Source organism: Sphaeramia orbicularis, chromosome 7 (genome assembly GCF_902148855.1).
Source record: "Sphaeramia orbicularis chromosome 7, fSphaOr1.1, whole genome shotgun sequence".
In the NCBI taxonomy this organism is placed as follows: Eukaryota; Metazoa; Chordata; class Actinopteri; order Kurtiformes; family Apogonidae; genus Sphaeramia; species Sphaeramia orbicularis.
This window is the reverse complement of record NC_043963.1, coordinates 6599537-6618878: the sequence shown is the minus strand read 5'-3', so window position 1 is coordinate 6618878 and position 19342 is coordinate 6599537. Positions and strand designations below refer to the sequence as shown.

Here is a 19342-nt window from a genome sequence, read left to right as displayed (position 1 = left end):
CACAAATCTGTAGCCACGACAGTCGCTTCAAATATCAGGTGTTTCTCAAAGTCAAGGAAAGATCCTTCAAGGCCTCATTTACATAAAAGTCATCAGATTTCAGCAGAACCTGGATGTCATTTGGACCATTTTCAAGGATGTGTCTTGTGTGCGGCTGTTTAAGCACCTACAACACCATTAAATATATGGATCTGACTGCAAATAAACCCCAAAGATGAATATAAAGCCCATAATTGATTCACCGGTGAAATGTGCATTTTAAATATATTTTTGGGCATGATAATGAATTATAAAGTATGGAGAAATTCAAACATGAAAATAAAATTCTCTAAAATAACAGCAATATTATGTCAAATTTGAGGGATACGGAATCTAAAGTCACTGTAAACACTGTTGTTCCATTAGTTTTTTGGGAAACACAAACAAAACCAACACTAAAACAATACAAAAAAGAACAATAAGAGTCATACATCAACCAATGTAATATTTGTTAACATACAGTTCTGTGTAAAAGTCTTAGTCCAACATTCTGTTTATTGGTTTATTAAAGTTCTAATCTCCACACATAGTATTTGTCTGTATTTAGATCCAATATGACATATGTGAAGTATGAACAGCTGGGAAAACCACAGTTTCAGGGTAAAAACTGCTTCTATAAACCAAAGTGGTATAATGTTGTTTTTAAATGTTATCACTAAGCTAAGCTAAGTTAGCTCCTTTAGCGCACAGATGTTAGCAAACAAAGAAAATTCAACATATATTTAGGGATAGGAATTAATTTATTCATGTTTCCTTTAAACTAGTTTGTGTATAATTCAAGGCTGAATAAATACTGTAAAGGAAACACAACTAAAACTAATTAAGGGACATTTTTTATGAGTTTGCTGACAACAGTGTCCTAAGCTAGCTAATGTTAGCTAATGTCAGACCTTAGAACAAATGAAGTTTTTAATGAATGTTCACTGAGGTAAGATTATTAAAGTAGCTCTAAATACACACTGTGATCCTTACTTTGATGATATTTTTAAATTATTATTACATACATTTAACATTAATTCTTTGTGAAAACCTGGTCTATGGTTCTGTGTAAAAGTCTTAGTCCAACATTCTGTTTGTTGGTTTATTAAAGTTCTAATCTCCACACATAGTATTTGTCTGTATTTAGATCCAATCTGATATACGTGAAGTATGAACAGCAGGAAAAACTACAGTTTCAGGGTAAAAACAGCTTCTATAAACCAAAGTGGTACAATGTTGTCTTTAAATGTTATCACTAAGCTAAGCTAAGTTAGCTCCTTTAGTGCTGCAGATGTTAGCAAACAAGGAAAATTCAACATATTTTTTGGGATAGGAGTTAATTTATTCGTGTTTCCTTTAAAATAGGTTGTGTATAATTCAAGGCTGAATAAATACTGTAAAGGAAACAACTAAAACTAATTAAGGGACATTTTTTATGAGTTTGCTGACAATGGTGTCCGAAGCTAGCTAATGTTAGCTAATGTCAGACCTAAAAACAAATGGAGTTTTTATCAATGTTCATTAAGGTCCAGATTATTACAGTTGCTCTAAATACATACTGAAATTTGATGAAATTTCTAACTACTATTACATAAATTTAATATTAATTCTTTGCGATCTACAGTTCTGTGTAAAAGTCTTAGTCCACACATATACATTTGTCTGTATTTAGATCCAATCTGATACAAGCGAAGTATGAACAGCAGGAAATACTAAAATTTCAGGATAAAAACAGCTTCTATAAACCAAAGTGGTTGTATTTAGTGTGACCTCCTTTTGTAATTAGCATCTTAAACCCTTTTGTTCAGACAATATGAGATTTATGGCTTTAATTTTCTGAGGTTTTATACCACGTTTCATTCAACACGTCAGGTATTTCTAATTGTTTGTGATGCTTCTTGTCAGAGGTCACACCAAATAGTGACTTTAACCTTTACAACACGCTTTTTGCGTGTCTTTTTAAGGCTGAGCACATATTTACTGTATTTTCTTGTTGTATGTGAAGAAAAAAGAATGAGAAATAAATATGTATGATCATTTTTGTACAAGGTTTTTCACCACTGGGACTTCTGGAGATTTTATGTGTTCGTGAAAAACAGAAAATGAGGAAGTTACTGCTGAACATGAAGCATATGCTCATTTGACTTACAAACCTCTATGTTTGATTTCTGCTCCTGACAGTATGAGGACGTATTCGACCCAGACTGGATGTGTCTGTACCTGGGTTTAGAACATCCACTTGTGATCGGATCAATCTGGAACCAAGTCTGAACAGATGTATTTCCAGTCACAACGGTAAAAGATGTAAAGATACTATAAAGATAAGACCCGTAGACTCCCTCATAACAGATGTGTGTATGTGTTATCTTCACTCACCTGTCCGGCAGATGCTGCTGCGAGGCGTTGCCGTGGTAACCAGGTGGTAGGAGAACCTCATGGTGCTGAACTGGCTGGAGAAGGAGGGAGGGGGAAGAGGAGGAGGAGGGGGAGGAGGAAGGCTGAACCCCAGCAGGGCGCTACGAGGCCGGTTCAACTGCATGACGGACACCTGGGTAGGTAACAGGAGGGGGCGGGGCTTCCTGTACAGGGGTCAGAGGTCAGCAAGGAGCTGACGTTTGTCTGACTGTTTACAAATCTCCTTCAGTCATGTTAGAAGAGTTCATAAAAACACCCAGAGTGGAAAAAAATGTGAAGGTTTTGACAAAGAAATGTGTTACTCTGACATTTTCTTCTCCGGGTTCTGAGTTTTTCAGTTTATCTCCCAGGTTTTGGACGTTTCCTGCCTCCTAAAAGGTTCAGTCTTTGGTCACTGAAGGCTTCATTTTTCACTCTAGATTACAATCTGCTCCAGTGTTTTGGTCTCGTCACAAATCCAGCTCGTACATCAACCCCGTAAATTCAGATTTTTTGGTGGGAAACTTTCTCCCACAGCCGAGGAATGTGAGAAAACCCTCAAGAGTGAAAGTGAAAAATGACAGTGAAGGAAACGTTGGAAAAGGAGGCGACTCGCTGAGTTTGTTGACTTAGTTTCTTTCAGTTCAGATCCTTCACATTAAAGACGTTAAAACCAGCAGATGCCGCGTTTGTATCTGAATGTGAATCTGCTGCTTTTGTCTCCGGTTGAAGCCATGTGGAGGTGAGGACGGACCTCCTTCATCCTCCCCCTCTCTCTCCCATCCTCTCCTCCTCCTCCTTGTGTCACTTTAAGAAAACTTTGAAGCGTCTCCTCTCCATGTCTATTCCAACGGCTGGGAAAGGTTTCAGAATAAAAACCTGTTTGGTCTCAGGTTTCCAGGCGGCTCAAACTGACCCCTGATCACAGAACCGGGGTCCCAGCTCCTTCTCTTTCTTAAATCCACAAAGTGCAGACTCAGCGCTCCTCCAGCTCGCCGCCGTCCTGCTGCTCCTCCACCTCCGTCCTCTACTCCAGGGTGGGATTGTCTGAAGACCTCCAGACAGACGTCCAGACTTCCAGACGGACGGCGGGGTGGTCGCTCTCTGCTCGGCAGCTCCAGGCTTTTGTGTGAAAATCTGATCTGAGCTGCAGACCAACAGCACAACTCCTCCTCCGTCCAGACATCTGATCCCAGACCAGCCCCCCCACAACCCCCCCCACACCCACCTCCTCTTCCTCCCTCCCTCTCTCTCTCTCTCTCTGCGGTCTGTTTCTCATTTTCTCTGCTTTTTTGGTTTTCTGAGGCTGAAATTTGAAGCAAAAGGAAAACTGCTGAGAGAAATTCCAGCACTTTTTCCCCTCCTCAGACACAAGCTCCTCCTCCTGGATTTTCTTAGTTAAAACCAACAGTGTAAAATTAAACTTTCTAAACTTTTCTCCTCCACCAGGGGGCTCCACTATGCTCTGGTTTTACTATGAAAACAGTCAATCAATCAGTCAGTTTTTAGTTTTTTAGGGCACTGCAAATATGTGAATTTATTACAACTGACCTAATTATTGGGGTTTTTGTTTGTTTTTTTGTGCAGATCTGCCTGTCGGTCTGTATTGTTTGGGACAAAGAATAAAACTGATTCTGATTCTCTATAAATGTTTTAGAAAATGGTTGTCAAACATGTGGCCAGTGGGCCAAAATCAGTCCGCCAAAGGGTCCAATCCGGCCCACAGGTGACTTAGCAAAGTGCAAAAATTACACTGGAAGTTATTAACAATCAAAGGTGTTGAACTAGTTTTAGTTCAGGTTCCACATACTGACCAATGGGACCTAAAGTAAAATAATGGTATAAGCTAGAAATAATTACTCCTAATTTACTAATTGGTTTAATGTGGAAAAAAATACTACATTATGCCTATAAATAATGACAACTCCAAAATTTTTCTATTTGTTTTAAAGCAAAAAAATAACTTATTTTATACTAAATTATTAAAATACTGACATAAACTATCCTTGAACAATAGAATGTGAGTAACCTGAACAAATACCAACCTGAAATGTCTAAAGAAAATAAAGTGCATTTTTAACAATATTCTGCCTGTTACTAAATGTTTTGTGCCTTTGTAGATCTGATATGTAATATACATGTATAAATGATAAGTTGAGGCACAATATCTAAAATTGCACTTATTTTTCTTAAGAAATTTCCTTTTTTTTCTAGGTTGATTCAAATCTTTTTTGTTTGGATAGTTTGTAAATGTAAATATTTCCATAATTTAATGGGTTATTTGTACACGTATATGACAAGTATCAGTGAATTTTATCTCAAAACCATATTAATGGAGGTGGATCTAGAAATATTTCTCTTAATGTTACTTGTTTGTCTAGTTAGAAAATCCATCTGTATAAATAATAGCTGAATAATTTAATTTTCTGTTGTCATGCTTGCTTATCTGGATAGAATTTGTACATATTTCTAATCTGTAGTACAGAGTTAGCTTTTGTATATTTTAGTAGTATTTGCATATCTAATATTTTAGCTCTGTTGTTTTGTATATTGCCAATATTTCTCAGTGTTTTGTGTGATATTTTTCAGTCTTTTTGTAGTTTCAATGTTTGCTGCTAAACAGTGACAGAGCTGCTAAATGGATTTTCATTGTTCCTGTAACAATAACAATAAAGACCTGTTCTATTCTAAATTTTAACAGCCAATGGACACTGACTAAAAATCTAATTGATTAAAATTTGGATTATTCTAAGTGACTTGAACTGATTCTTACTGAAAGTGATGTGTCAATATAATCAAACAAAAATAAGAGTGAGATTAAAGAGTCAAATATCGGCTTCTGTGTAGTTTCCAATGGTATTTTTTTCATTAAAAATCCTGTCTCCTGTGAAAATATTGGATTCAGGCTGGAATGCTGCCTGTGTCCAGCAGGAGGCAGCAGAACACTGGTTTCTTATGTGACAAGTTTCTGTTTCTTAAAATGTAAAATTAATCTTTATTGACATTTAGAAAATATGAATAAAAGGGTTTCGGTGTCAAAAGCTCTGTTTCCTTCAGTGAGAGTTGGTTTTTCGTGGAGTCTCTGATCGTCGGCTCCTCAGGCTGTAACGAGGCTGATGATGAAGGCAATGATGAAGATGCAGGGAGGAGAAAGCAGAGGTCAGAGGTCATGTCTACTGGTCCGAAACCTGTCAGCATCTGGTCTCTGAAGAAGATGGTTGTAATCTTGCAATCTCAAGACAGTCACAGGGTCTAATTATTGATGTTGTTCATATCAGATGTTATATACACGTTAAAATATAAAAAAAACATGTACAGGATAAGATTCGATGTTGTGAAAGATAGCACAACAAAAAAACAATGCAACAAAATTCAGGGAAAAAACAAACAAAATGAAAAAAAAAAAAAAAAAGAATAATACAGCAACAAAATGAAAACAAGTAAAAACGACCAAACAGAATTGATTAAGCAGCAAAATAAACTAAATGAATAAACACAAGCAATAAAATGGGCAAGAAAATTGACAATATGAGCAACAAAGTGAACAAAATAAGCAAGATGATGAATAAAATAAGTAAAAAAATTGAAGAAAAATGAACCAAAGAAGCAATAAAATGAACAAAAATTAACCAAAGAAGCAATAAAATGAAAAAAAAAATGAACCAAAGATGGAACAAAATTAAGAAAGCTGAATAAACTAAGAAACAAAAATGAACCAACGATGAGACAAAATGAAGAAAAATGGACCAAAGAGGCAACAAACTCAAGAAAAATTTAAAAACTAAGCAACAAAATGAAGAAAAATTTACCAAAGACACAACAAAATTAAGAGAGATGAATAAACTAAGAAACAATAATGAACCAAAGATGAGACAAAATGAAGAAAAATGGACCGGGGCAACAAATTGAAGAAAAATGAAAAACTAAGCAACAAAATGAAGAAAAAAACAACAGAAGTAACAAAATGAAGAAAAATTAACCAAAGATGCAACAAAATTAAGAAAGATGAATAAACAAAGAAACAAAAATGAAGCAAAGTTGAGACAAAATGAAGAAAAATGGACCGAAGTAGCAACCAAATGAAGAAAAATTAACCAGACGCAAACAAAATTAAGAAAAAATTTACCAAAGTACCAACAAAATCACCAAACCAAGGAAGACAATGAAAAAAAATGAAAAAAATTAAGCCAATAATGACGAAAAGTAAACAAACTGAGCAGCGAAATGAACAAACCAACAAAATGAAAAAAGAGAAACAAAAAACAAATAGAAAACACAGGTCAACACAATTTTCTTCAATGTTTTTTTCTAACATTTGGATGTAAACTTAAGTATAATTTGCCTGAACTGTTTTCAAACCTAAACGTAGGACATTGTCTTCATATGTTGGACATGTTGGACAATGGGTAAAAAAATGCCTCCACTTCCTAAACAGCTTTTTAAACCTGGTCCGATGACTTATAACTGACTTTAAGAGACTGATCAAAATATAGAAAATACAGTAAAAATGTATTCAGAGGTTTGGGTACAGATCATTTCATTCCGTGTCAGATCTCATCATGTGAACCCGTGAACACATCAGCTGGTTTCCACTCATACCTGTTTGTCCTCCACCAGGATACTGTAGACCAGCGGAGACGAGGATGAGGAGGAGACGCAGCGGGAGGAAGACGATCGCCGAGGACGTCTACCTGGACTGGCGGGGGGTTTCTGAGGACTGGGACTCTGCACAGTGGCATTGTGGGTAGTGTCGGGCACCAGGGTGGTATCGGCTGATGAGGCGTTCACTGTACTGCTGAGGAGGCTGTCGGTGCTCCAACCTGCAAGACAAACACGAGGGAGAAGTGAGTTTAACACGGAAGCTAGAGCCGGTATCCTGTCGAAACACCCTACCTGTCGAGTTCAGCTACCTAGTGCTACTGAGCATGCGCATGCCCCTAAGCGTTTTCACAGTTTAAATGCCCATCGATTTGTGCTCCCCCAGGCAGAAGTGAGTCATATTTTGTATGTATATTTCTTTAATAGTGCCTTTTGAGCAGTAAGCATGGAAGCAATTATGTGCACGAAAGATAGACGTAGAATATTGACACGAGATGATAATAGCGTAAGGAAGTTCTCATTGTATGATATAGCATTAAGTATGTGGGTCAGGTGGGTGTTAGTGGCGTTTAGATTATTGTTTAAGTTAGTTCAACGGACGCCAATAATGGTAGCCTATCATTTAACTGACTAAATCTATGTTAACAATTCCTGTAAACAATTACATGTGCACGAAGGATAGATGTAGAAAGTGAGATGATAATAACATAAATAATGGTGTTTCTATAGTAGGAGCTTTATTTAATAGAAGTTATAAGCCTGTCGAAATGAGCTTCCTCTACCCATATTCAGATGAATAAGTAAATAATGGTGTTTTTCGACAATCAAAGCATTATTTCATTTTCAAATAGGCGTGTCGAAATGTAAGGTAGCATGTTTTGACGGGGTAGCGTCAATCGATAGACGTCGCTGTCGATATAAGCTACTGGTAGCTTACTTCGACGGAGCAGCTCAACTCGACAGAACACCGGCACTGGAGCCAGGTCAAACCCACCAATAGAAACTCTTCTCTCATCCAGCAGCGTAGGCCCCGCCCATTAAGTTCAGTTTTAATTCGCAAGCAAAACCTTTGAAGTCGCAAGCAAAAGTTTTTAGCTCACAAGCAAAGAGGACTGATGTATGAGCAAAATGATCTTTTTTTTTATTGCCACTTACTGTCTTTTGCTCTCAAATCTCTTTTTAATTGTAAAGCCATTCTTTTTGATTGATGAATAAAGAAACAAGTATCTTCATAATCTCTCCATAGAGGTACTAACCGATGTGTGAGAGGTCCAACACGTCAGAACAGTCAATGGTTGAATCCTCCTCCACTCGTCTCCTCCTCCTTGACTCCTGAACAGGTAAACATACAAACATGAACAAGGACCATATTAAAACCCCCTGAAATGCCCTCAAGACCTTCAGAGTCTCATCTGAATCCTCTAAAACATGAGTGGAAGGCTCTAAAACTTCATGAAGAATCTCATCTGAATCCTCCAAAACCTCCTCCTTGAACCTCATCATTCTTCTAAACCTCGGTATAATCTTCTACAACCTCACCAGAAGGCTCAAGAACCTTATCAGAAAGGTCTAAAACCTCAAGAGGAACCTCATCTAAATCCTCCACAAACTTAGAAGGATTTAAAACCTTCCCAATAACTTTGTCAGAATCCTACAGAACCCAGTCAGGAGCCTGGTTCAAATCTTCCAGAACCTTAGCAGAAGACCTTGTAAACCTCATTAAAAGACTCCTAAACCTCATCTGAATCCCCCCAAAACCACCTCAGGAGGCTAAAGAACCGCATCACGAAGCTGTAAAACCTCTTCATGAGATTCAAGAATTCTCAAAACCCTCATAAGAATCCTCCAAAACCTCCTTTAGAACCTCACCATTTTTCAAAACCTCAGTAGAATCTTCTACAACCTCACTAGAAGGCTCAAGAACCTCATCAGAAAGGTCTAAAACCACAAGAGGAACCTCATCAAAATCCCCCACAATCTTAGCAGGTTTTAAAATCTCCCCAATGACTGTCAGTATCCTACAGAGCCCAATCAGTCCATATCTTCCAGAACATTGGCACAAGACCCATAAACCTCATCAAGACTCCTAAACCTCACCTGAGTCCCCCCAAAACCACCTCAGGATGCTAAAGAACATCATCATAATGCTGTAAAACCTCTTCATGAGATTCAAGAATCCTCAAAACCCTCATAAGAATCCTCTAAATCCTCCTCAAGAACTTCATCGGAAGACTCAAAAATCGTGAAACTCAGAACCTCAGAAACATCATCTTCAAAAACACAAGAAATGCAGATTTTACAATAAAAGGTTTAATGACAGACTGCTGAGTAGATCTTCTGTATCTGCTCACCTTCATGTTCCGCTGATGTCCTTCCATGTTCTTCTGTGTCTCTCCTAAATTCTCTACAGACAAAGAATGAACCAATCAGACGCTGCAGTTCCTCCATCATCCACTAGATGCTGCATTTCAACAAATCTGTTCTATTTGTACACAATTTTTACATTTTACCACATTAGTGACGAGATTGTTTGATCGATGTATTATCTTTTTTTTTATCCACATCAAAATGCAGAAAAACCTCAAAAATTAACTATTTTAACATATTTTTCTGGAAACCATTTGTGCATGATCTTTAAATAACTACAGACTTATGGATATATATTTTTTATATATAAAACCATCACAGCCACAGGATGAGATCATGAGGAGTGTTTCCACGGATACAGCAGAAATGAACTGAATTAAATAGTGTCCAGAGATGTTAAAATATTACAGTTCAGATGATCTAATCAGAGATGTGAGATGGGTACTGGTCTATCTGAATCAGGTACTGGTCCATGTGGATCAGGTACTGGTCCATCTGAGTCAGGCACTGGTCCATCTGAGTCAGGCACTGGTCCATCTGAATCAGGTACCGGTCCACGTGGGTCAGGTACTGGTCCATGTGGATCAGGCAGAACTCACCTGCGTGCTGCAGCGCCTCCTGCAGGCTGTTCTGGGTTTCTCTGAGCTGCTGTAGAACCTCCTGGACCGGGTCTTGGTACCGAACACACGCTCGTAGCAGAACACACACTCCTATAAACACCATGACTTGTCGCAACACACTCACATACACACTGACCAGCTCCTGCACATACACACACACACACACACACACACACACACACAACAAAGACAAATGTTGTTTTCTTCAATATAACCCTTTTAAGACCACCATTATTGATTTCTTTATGTTGTTTTTGCAATAAAAGTGTCAGAAAATCTCTCTTTTTTGCCAATTCTTTTGCATATTTTTTCAGGAAGAACTTCATTTTTAATATCTGGCCATTAATTATCATTATTATATGCAGTAAATGCTTAAAACAGTGTGTTATATTGGACCTTGTTAAAGAAATCGCTCAAATGGAAGAACTCACCTTTACACTAAGACTGGACCATGACAAATTCAAGGAATGCTGGAGACCGTGGATAGACTTTATAAATACTTAAAAAGAACATACTTGACGCCCATTGTTCAATTGCTACTCGATTGTTCTCTTTGTTTGTTTGTTTGTTTTTTATATTGTTTTATAAAAAACAAAACTATCAATTTATAAACTAGAAGCACTCGGAGAGCGCAGACCTCCGCCAAGGCTGATCAGTGGCCCCCCCCGTGGGCCCCCCCACCCCCGATCACCACCAAAATTTAATCATTTCTTCCTTATCCCATTTCCAACAAACCCTGAAAATTTCATCCAAATCTGTCCATAACTTTTTGAGTTATGTTGCACACTAACGGACAGACAAACAAACAAACAAACAAACAAACCCTGGCAAAAACATAACCTCCTTGGCGGAGGTAAATATGTAAATCTTGCATTGTAAACCAAATAAAAACTTGTATTAAAAAACAAACAAACAGTGTGTTATAGAACAAAATGTGTTTTTTAATCATAAAAACACGCCAAAACACACTAGGTCGTTAACACACAGCTGTCTTTGTGTTCCTGTCCTGTGAGAATGTGTAGCTCACAGGTTGTGCGGACCTTCCTTTATTTTTTCATGGTTAATTTTTGGGATCCTGCACACCTCCTATTTTTTGGATGTGCGTGTCGTTTACCTTTTTTCATAACTGTACTGTTTTGTAATGTTCTGTATTGTTCTGTAATGGTGTAGTGAGATGGGTTGCATGGTATGAGAGGTTGGAATTCTAAAAGCAATGCTTCTTCCATTCCCTTTTCAAAACCATGTGTTTAGCAGTCTGTCAAGTCGTCATCTGTTAAGTGTTATACTGTGGTAGCAGGTTGGAAATAAATATGTGAAATGAACTGAAAATGCAGCTAAAAGTGTCTCCCATTAACCCGTTATTGTCTGCCCTGCTCCGGTCTGCTACTTTATGCTCTGCTCACTTCCACCTCTCCCCCACAGTCAATGCCTCTACCATAAATCCTTATACAGCGTTGGAAACCTCAGAATGTCTGCTTTCTGATGCCATTTGAATTTTGTGAATGACGCAAGTGGTTCAGGAGTGACCGTTTACATTACTGTGTTAGGGGTCAGGTATGTGGATGACCTGTGACTAAATGTGAGTATTGTGTGTTTTTATCCTGTACAATATCCTTCAAAGGGCAGGTGATTTATTCATCATCAGCTGGTTCTGATGACGATGTGTGATGAAGGTGTTTCCAGGTAAATATGCCAAAACACGCCCACATTTTAAAGTCTTTCTGATTGAATTTGAAAAATATATTAAATCAATGGAATTTATCTTAAACAAGAAAAGCACAAACACTGACAATTCATAAAGAATTCTTTAAAACAGACTGAACCTACTCTGATGTATTTATTTATTTGTTAGATCTTTATATTTTAAGTTTTTATTATTATTATTTGTCTGTTCTCCTTTGTGTCTCTAAGTCTTTGCATTATTTTAATCTATTTGTTTGGATGTTTTTTCCTTGTGACATCTTGATGTTTGTTCAAAATTTCCCTGTTTTGTACACCTATATATAATAAAATATATACTAATATATATTTTCAATAAAGCTGAAGAAAAAAGACGGTGTTTCCAGGTAAAAACCCTCACCATGTGTTGGTGTTCAGGATGATCAGAGCTCAACACAAACTGGTAGATCTTCCTCTCTAAGTAGAAGTTTAAGCAGACCAGACCCAACAGCATCAACCTGCACACAGACAGACCGACAGAACAGTCATCCAATCAGCTACAGCGCCACCACCAGAGAGGAGGAGTTAAAGGTTAAAAGTTAAAAAAAGTCACTGCTGCAGCCATATTGGAAAGGTCAAAGGTTACGGCACCTTTAGTCCAGATAAAACAGCTTTACCATGTATTGCGTTTATCCTGAGCGACCCAAAAGGATGTTCATGAAGGTGAGGAGGAGGAGCAGATACCTGGCTCTAGAGGAGCGCTGTGTGGAGGTGAGGAGGAAGGAGGCGCAGAGTGCAGCTGCGTTGTACAGACAGGAGCTCATACTGTGAGCCTCCACCATCAGGAAGCTCTGCAGGAAGGACACTCTGTTGAAGAGCTCAGACAGCGCCACCTGCTGCTCCCTGGAGACACTGCTGAGCTCCAAGAAAATAGACCTAAGGCCTACAGAAAGGCATGGAGAGATAGGGTGAAACTGTTAAATGTTCAAATAAAACAAAGATAACAGGGGTCACATCAGGAACTTCAAGTAGATTCTATGTAGGGAACTGATAAAGAACTGGAACGGATGAACAGAATCTGAATCTACAGAATTAAAGGTAGGGTAGGAGATGTTTTCCTAGGGCATTTTTTTTTACTATATTGCTTAAAATCCCCTTCACACCCAGGTTGCACCAACTTATTTAATGCTCTAACACAAAAATTAAAAAAAAATTAGTCACCTGTGGAATGGACAGGACTGAAAAACCACCATCCAATCATTTTAACCAGTGCATCAAAATGATTAAATTGTGATATGTCTGTCAAACTCAACTGTCATTTGTCCCTCACCCCTCTGTGAGTACAATCCGGTACTCTGGGGGGGGGGGGGTCCTGAAGAAAGGGGTTTGGACTTTTAAATTGTGTATTTTCAAAATGTAGCTTGCTCAAACCATTTTTTCCAGGATCTCCTACCCTACCTTTAAAATAAAACTTGTATGAATACAGTCTTCAAAAATTATCGCTTTCATTTCCCCTGGGTCATGTCTCTCAGGCTCTAGTAGGGATGGGAATCGAGAACCGGATCTTTTTGAGAACCGGATCCCAGTAGCTCGATTCCTTGGAATCGTTTGCCTGCTTAACAATTCTGCTTATTGATTCCACCTACATGCGCGATGACATCACACGTACGCTGCATTGTTTTGGTCAGAATGTAGCCAACATGGCACTGAGGCAGAAACGGTCTAAACAGACCACACCAGGTCCACTGGAACACTGTCAAAGCTTCCATGTCTTCTAAAGGGTGGAATCCCTCCAATCTGCTCAAACATTCGTCCACAGCATGTGATTCATTTACAGGAATGTAACGTATTTGAAACGCTACTTAGCGACGCTTGTGAATGTACCGGCAGAGTGAACGCCGGGCCCAGTTCCAGTGTGGGCAACAAACGTCGTACCCAAATACAAGTTTCCGAAGGTAGGGGAAAGGAAATGAGGTGCACAACAACGGGAGACAAGCCGAGCCGAGTCGAACTGGTTCAACATAGTGAACATGCGGCAATAGAGGAATTAGTAAAGTGTCTTTAGTTTCACTTTCACTGCACGCCGACCCGCCCCCGAACCGGGCCCAGCATCAACTGTTATTATTTGTACATACTGTCTATGGTATATTTCCTGTGCAGATGGAAATATAGAAGACAGTTAAAGAAAACACGCCCGTTTGTACTCTTTTATTCCCTCACCCAGTGAGAATCGATAAGGAATTGGATCGATAAGCAAAATCGATAATGAAATCAGAATCATTAAATTCTTAATGATTCCCATCCCCAGGCTCTAATAATCCTTTACACAGGTACAGCCTTTCAGGTGGTATGTTTTTTTTTATTATATTACCCAGAGTTTCATCTCTCAGGCTGTGCTGTTTTGTTTACCCTGGGTTGAGTCTCTCAGGGTGACTCTCAGCTCCTCTCCGTTGTCCAGGATCTCCTGTTGTGCCTGTAAGGCCGCACTTTGGGCTTCTATCAGGTCCTCTGCCATCTGCCTGGTGGACTGCAGCTGCTCTGCTACACCCGCTGAACTCTCTGTCAGCCTGAGACACAAACACACACCTGTGGAACCTCTCATTACCCATCTATGCTATTACCTGTCCATACTTTTACCTGTATCGACCTGTGCATGGAGTACTCACCTGTGCATGGTGTTCTCTGCTCGGCTCTGCCAGGCCTCAGACTGCAGGAAGTGACAGATGGAGTGAGTGTGGGTGAAGAACTCTGTGTAGGTGTTAAACGCCACAGCGTCCATGCTGGCTGTACACCTGCGGACGTCGGACCCCTCAGGACATGATGGGAAATCTCTGCCAGAGCTGAAATACCCATGACAGGTAACTATTTTCATGTCAGATGCTTTTTTTCCTGTTTGCATAACATCTGTTTTGGGTCACAACCTGAAGAATCTAACTCAGGCCCTAAAGGATCTATAAAGATTCTAAAGAATAAGGTCATGTGGACCCTACAGGACCATAATATTTATTTTTATTTAATCTTGGAATATATTGAACTGAAGGCCTTATTTGGGATATAAACAAGAGAACATGTAAAATAATGATGATAAAAACTTCATTCTAGAAACAACAGAATAAACAAACATAAAATTGAAATGTTGTCTTGTTAGACTCTATAAAGGCTGAGTTTCTTTAAAGGTTTCATCAACTAACCTTGTAGAGAGAAGAGGATTAGGGCCACTGGGAAAAATAAAAATTAAGGCCCAATATATTTTTTAAATTATTATTCTGCGAAAAAAGTCAGAATTCTGAAAAAAAAAAAAAAAAAAAAAAGGCAAAATTCTGACTGTTTTCATTTTTTTTGTTCTGAGATTAAGGTCAGAATTCTGAGAAAAAAAGTCTGAATTCTGACCTTTTTCTCAAAATTCTGATTTTAATCTCAGAATTCTGCTTGTTGTCTCAGAATTCTGACTTTTTTCCTCAGAATAATAATAATAAAAATATATATATTGGATCTTAATCTAAATTTCTTTTTTCCAGTGGCCCTAATCCTCTTCCGTACTTTCAAGAACCTTAAGGGAAGCTTTTCATTGAATTGGTTCACCATGGGCAAAGCTTCATTTGCTCTACTAAGCCATCTACTGGACAAAAAGTACACAACATGCAAACTTTTTACAAGGCCATTAGAATCAGAATCAAAATCGTGTTTATTGCCGTGTAAGTAAACAGGGTTCATATTACTAGGAAATTGCTTCAGTGCTTTGGTGCGTACATAGGACATGGAGTAAGCAAGAAGCATAAAGTAAAAAACAAAATAAAATAAATAAAGAAGTAAGAGAATAAACAAGTAAGATGAAGTTCAAAATATAAAATATACAGTGTGGACAAAACCAGTGGGTGGAATAAGACTATAATCGTACCGGTTACGGTTCTGTGCAGATAGTGCAAGTGATTAACAGTCTAATCAGCAGGTGGATGCAGTGATAATGCAGTGTATTTGGTGTTGGTGTTACTTAGAGTTCAAGAGTTTGACAGCAGAGGGAAGAAGCTGGTTTGGTTATTATTGGTTTGATGTATATTTTTCCATTTCAATAAATGTACTGTCCTTTAAGAAATAAGATAACATGGAAATATTAAAACTGGAGAGATTACACTGAATGTGTTTGTAGGGCTGCTCGATTATAGAAAAAAAAAAAATCACGATTATTTTAGCAATAATTGAAATCACGATTATTAAAAACGATTATTTGTTAACCTTAAAGTTGTTTATTTTTTTCCTGCAAAACAATGTAAGATATAATCTTTAAATATAAATAAAGCTTTTAACCATTAAAACAAAGTATGTTCACTTTTGTACGAAACAAAAAAATCTTTGAATGCAAATAAGTATACTGTAAATTCAAGTATGTTTCCTTTTGTAAACAAATAGTGCACTGGAATTAAACTGCTCTAGACTTGCCATAGAACTGGAACAATAAAAAAAAAAACTCACGTAAAGTGCAAATTATAAATTCAAGTATGTTCAGTGTAGTATGAAACAGTAAATTCAGTGACGTGCCGTGAGGTTTCAGTTAGGTTAATACGGGAGTTGCAGCGTAAAGAGATTCGGAGACTGAAGATTGCATTGTGGACGAAGTTGTTTTTGTGTTTTAGTTTTTCATAAGATTATGATAAAGGTCGCGGTGGTTAAACAGGTTTGCTGTGTTACCGGTCGGTGCGGACACAACTACGAAACACTTTTTGCACGTGATGGGTTTTTGCTCTTCATCAAACCCAAAGTGATTCCATACAATTGAATTTGACTTGCCTTTTTTGTTTACCAAGCACCTCTGCTGCGATTCTCCTGCTATTTTTCCAGACCGCTAGGTACAACTTTCCTTTTGGGGTGGACCTGCCGGCTAGCTGGCAGCTGTAGCTTAGGGGGGGGCGGGGCAGAGCAGCTCATGGGAGCTTGAGTGCGCGTGAATTAAACAACTCAAAATTAATAATCGTTTTTTCTCGATTACATAATTTTTGTAATCGTTGCGTGTAATAATCGAAATCGTAATTGAATTTTGATTAATTGCACAGCCCTATGTGTGTGTGTTACTTGGTTAAAGCATTTTAACCATTTTAAAATGGCCCCTTAAGGCCAGGGGTCAGCCATAGTTCTATCTGTGTTGTCATGGTAACCATACACGATTCTTGTACCTATATATACATTCTATACATCAGCTATGCAATCAACAAAACCAACTGCCTTGACAACAGAACACCATACAAACAACAAGCACTTAAATGGGCTAACAGTGTGAGCCCAGCGTATGTCATGAATAATTTAAAGGACTCATATTTGTCTAAACCCACTTTTATTAGTCTGTGGTTCATTTATTTTTGTATTTGGACCCTAATAGTTCAAAAAGATTGAATTTGAACCCTCCAGGTGCTGCAAAGCTATCTTTACATTCAGGCCAGCAAAAACCGAGTGGATTTCTACAACCCATTTCATTTCCTTCTTTCTTTTTTTAATTTTCTTAAAAAAAATTTTTTTATTAAATCTTTATTCAATGAAGAAGAGTATATAAACAATGTATACAACAAGAAAAAAATAAGTTTTCCAGGGGGAAGGGTTATACAATTATTATAATATAATGTCTGCATCAGAACAAATATTGATGGTTTTTGTAGTCTTTTTGTTTCCAGATTGATCTAAAAGCATTAAATTAAGTTCAACATCTTTCAAAAAATAAATAATATTTGGTTTTGTGTCACAGAACTTACATTTGTGAATGAAAAATTTTGCAAGTAAGAGAAATAAATTAATTATAAAGAAGCATTTTTTTTTCCTTTTTGGGGTATCTGTTAAAACAAAATAGTACATTTTTCCCCAATATGAAAAAGTCTCTGAAAACATGGTTGAGAATAAATCTGTTGAAGTCCCTCCACTTCAATTCTTTCTTAATTTGTTACATTTTATAGTTACATCACAACATTTGCACATATAAGGTCAAGACTTCTGACAAACATTTCTCCGACTACAACATAATTGTTTGTCAGCAGCAGCGGTTGTAGTAAAAACTGAAAATATGTCCAAACTTTGAGCCGATTACCTAAAACGTTCAATTGTTGGTTGTATTAACGAAAAGAAGTGGCTGAATGGGACAGAAAAAAATGGTCAACAACCTGGAGGGGGCGGGGCCTGAAGTGGCTCATGTGCATTTAAAGGGCCAGCGCTCAAAACTACCTTTCTAGTGTCATTACTCAGAAATAGGATTGAAGATGGATCTCTGGAGTTGAATTAATGAAGAACTCTGACCCAAACAGAGCATTTACAGTTTATGTAGACCACAGGGAAATGTTTGAAAATGCATAATTCCGTTTAAAAAAGCAAAATATCACTCCTTTAATAAAACAACACACCAATGAGACAAACTTTGCAGCGCTAAGCTAACACTGAGCAGATCTAACAATACAAGCAGAATTCCTCTGTCATTAAAAGTCACTGAACAAGACAAAGAGCAAAAATAAGTCACATTACGAAGAGATAATAATGAGTTTTGTCTCACCTTTGCTGTTTTCAGACCATAACTTGGTTTTATATGAATGAAGCTTCTACTGTTGCTAATCTATTGTTTTGTGTAATGATACCAACTGGGAACAAACGGCACAGATCTTATAACTTTTAAACAGTCTGGGGACCTCCAAACCCCTCCTTTAACTTGTTTTTATATGATTTTATCAAGTATTACAAATCTCTTAAGTATATTGAAAATATGTCAAAAAAAGCCAGAAAACTTTATTTTAGTTTATCTAAGTCCTTGCTGTTTTAATTATATCTTGTCTAGTCCTTTGTGCTCTGTTGTCCAGTCTGATTTAGTTATTTATTTTTCTTTCTGCTTCAATATTTTCATTACATTTCAAATGTCTAAAAATTTTATTTATTTTGTTTGTTTGTTTGTTTGTTTGTTTCAGATAGTTGTGTTTAATCATTCCACCATGTCTCAAATGTATTTCTATATTTCTCTTTTGTAATGTTTATCCCATTCTTGTTCTGTAAATTTGCTTTGTGCCAATTAAAAAAAAAAAAAAAAAAAAAAAAATTAACCAATGCAGGGTTTAATTCATCTGCTACAGTGTTTTTTGTCATATTTATTTTGTATTATTATTATTATTTGTATATTGTGTACACTATAAATATGTAAAAGCATTAGCTAAAAGTAACAACATTAATAAAAGCATTGTTTATCTCAAAAAAAAAAACAAAAAAGAAAAAGTCTGGGGACCTCAGTTATGTTTCGCTGCTGTTTATTTCATCTCTCATCACCACTCTCTGAACCAGTCTCGTGGTACCATCGGCCGGGATGCGAGCCACTGCACGCGCTCCAAATTCCCATCACTAAGATAAACTCTTTAGTCTCGTGCGTTACCTACCTGCTCAGGTGACAGTGCGTGAACCTCAGCGCGATGCGGCTCTGGCTCTCTGACGTCATGTCCCGGCAGCGCGTGTCCAGGTGCTCCAGAGCACGCGCCCAGCAGTCTCCATACCGGGGCTGAGCGGCGAGGCTCTGCACGCGCCGCAGCTCGGTTCTGCCGCGGTCAGGGTCCGGTCCGGTACCGGCGGAGACCGGCAGGAACAACAGCAGAAGCAGAGTCTGCGTCAGCGGGACCTTCACCATGTCTGCAGGTGCGCGGGTTCAGCCAATCAGGGCGCCGTATTTGAACCGGGTC

The 19342-nt window shown here is 37.9% G+C and overlaps 1 protein-coding gene and 1 long non-coding RNA gene across 2 annotated transcripts; both read right to left on the bottom strand.

The window, feature by feature from the left end:
- Window positions 1-5485: 5485 nt before the first annotated feature.
- Window positions 5486-8345, bottom strand: LOC115421926 (uncharacterized). The gene is made up of 3 exons (XR_003935762.1): window positions 8268-8345; window positions 7012-7232; window positions 5486-5525 (listed from the first exon to the last, which is right to left on the bottom strand). It is a non-coding gene; the product is annotated as an uncharacterized LOC115421926 (long non-coding RNA).
- Window positions 8346-9798: 1453 nt separating this feature from the next.
- Window positions 9799-19290, bottom strand: LOC115422032 (uncharacterized). The gene is made up of 6 exons (XM_030138075.1): window positions 19046-19290; window positions 14324-14497; window positions 14067-14224; window positions 12402-12600; window positions 12079-12175; window positions 9799-10140 (listed from the first exon to the last, which is right to left on the bottom strand). Exons 1-6 carry the CDS (start codon window positions 19288-19290, stop codon window positions 9799-9801), a joined length of 1215 nt encoding a protein of 404 aa, XP_029993935.1.
- Window positions 19291-19342: the final 52 nt, after the last annotated feature.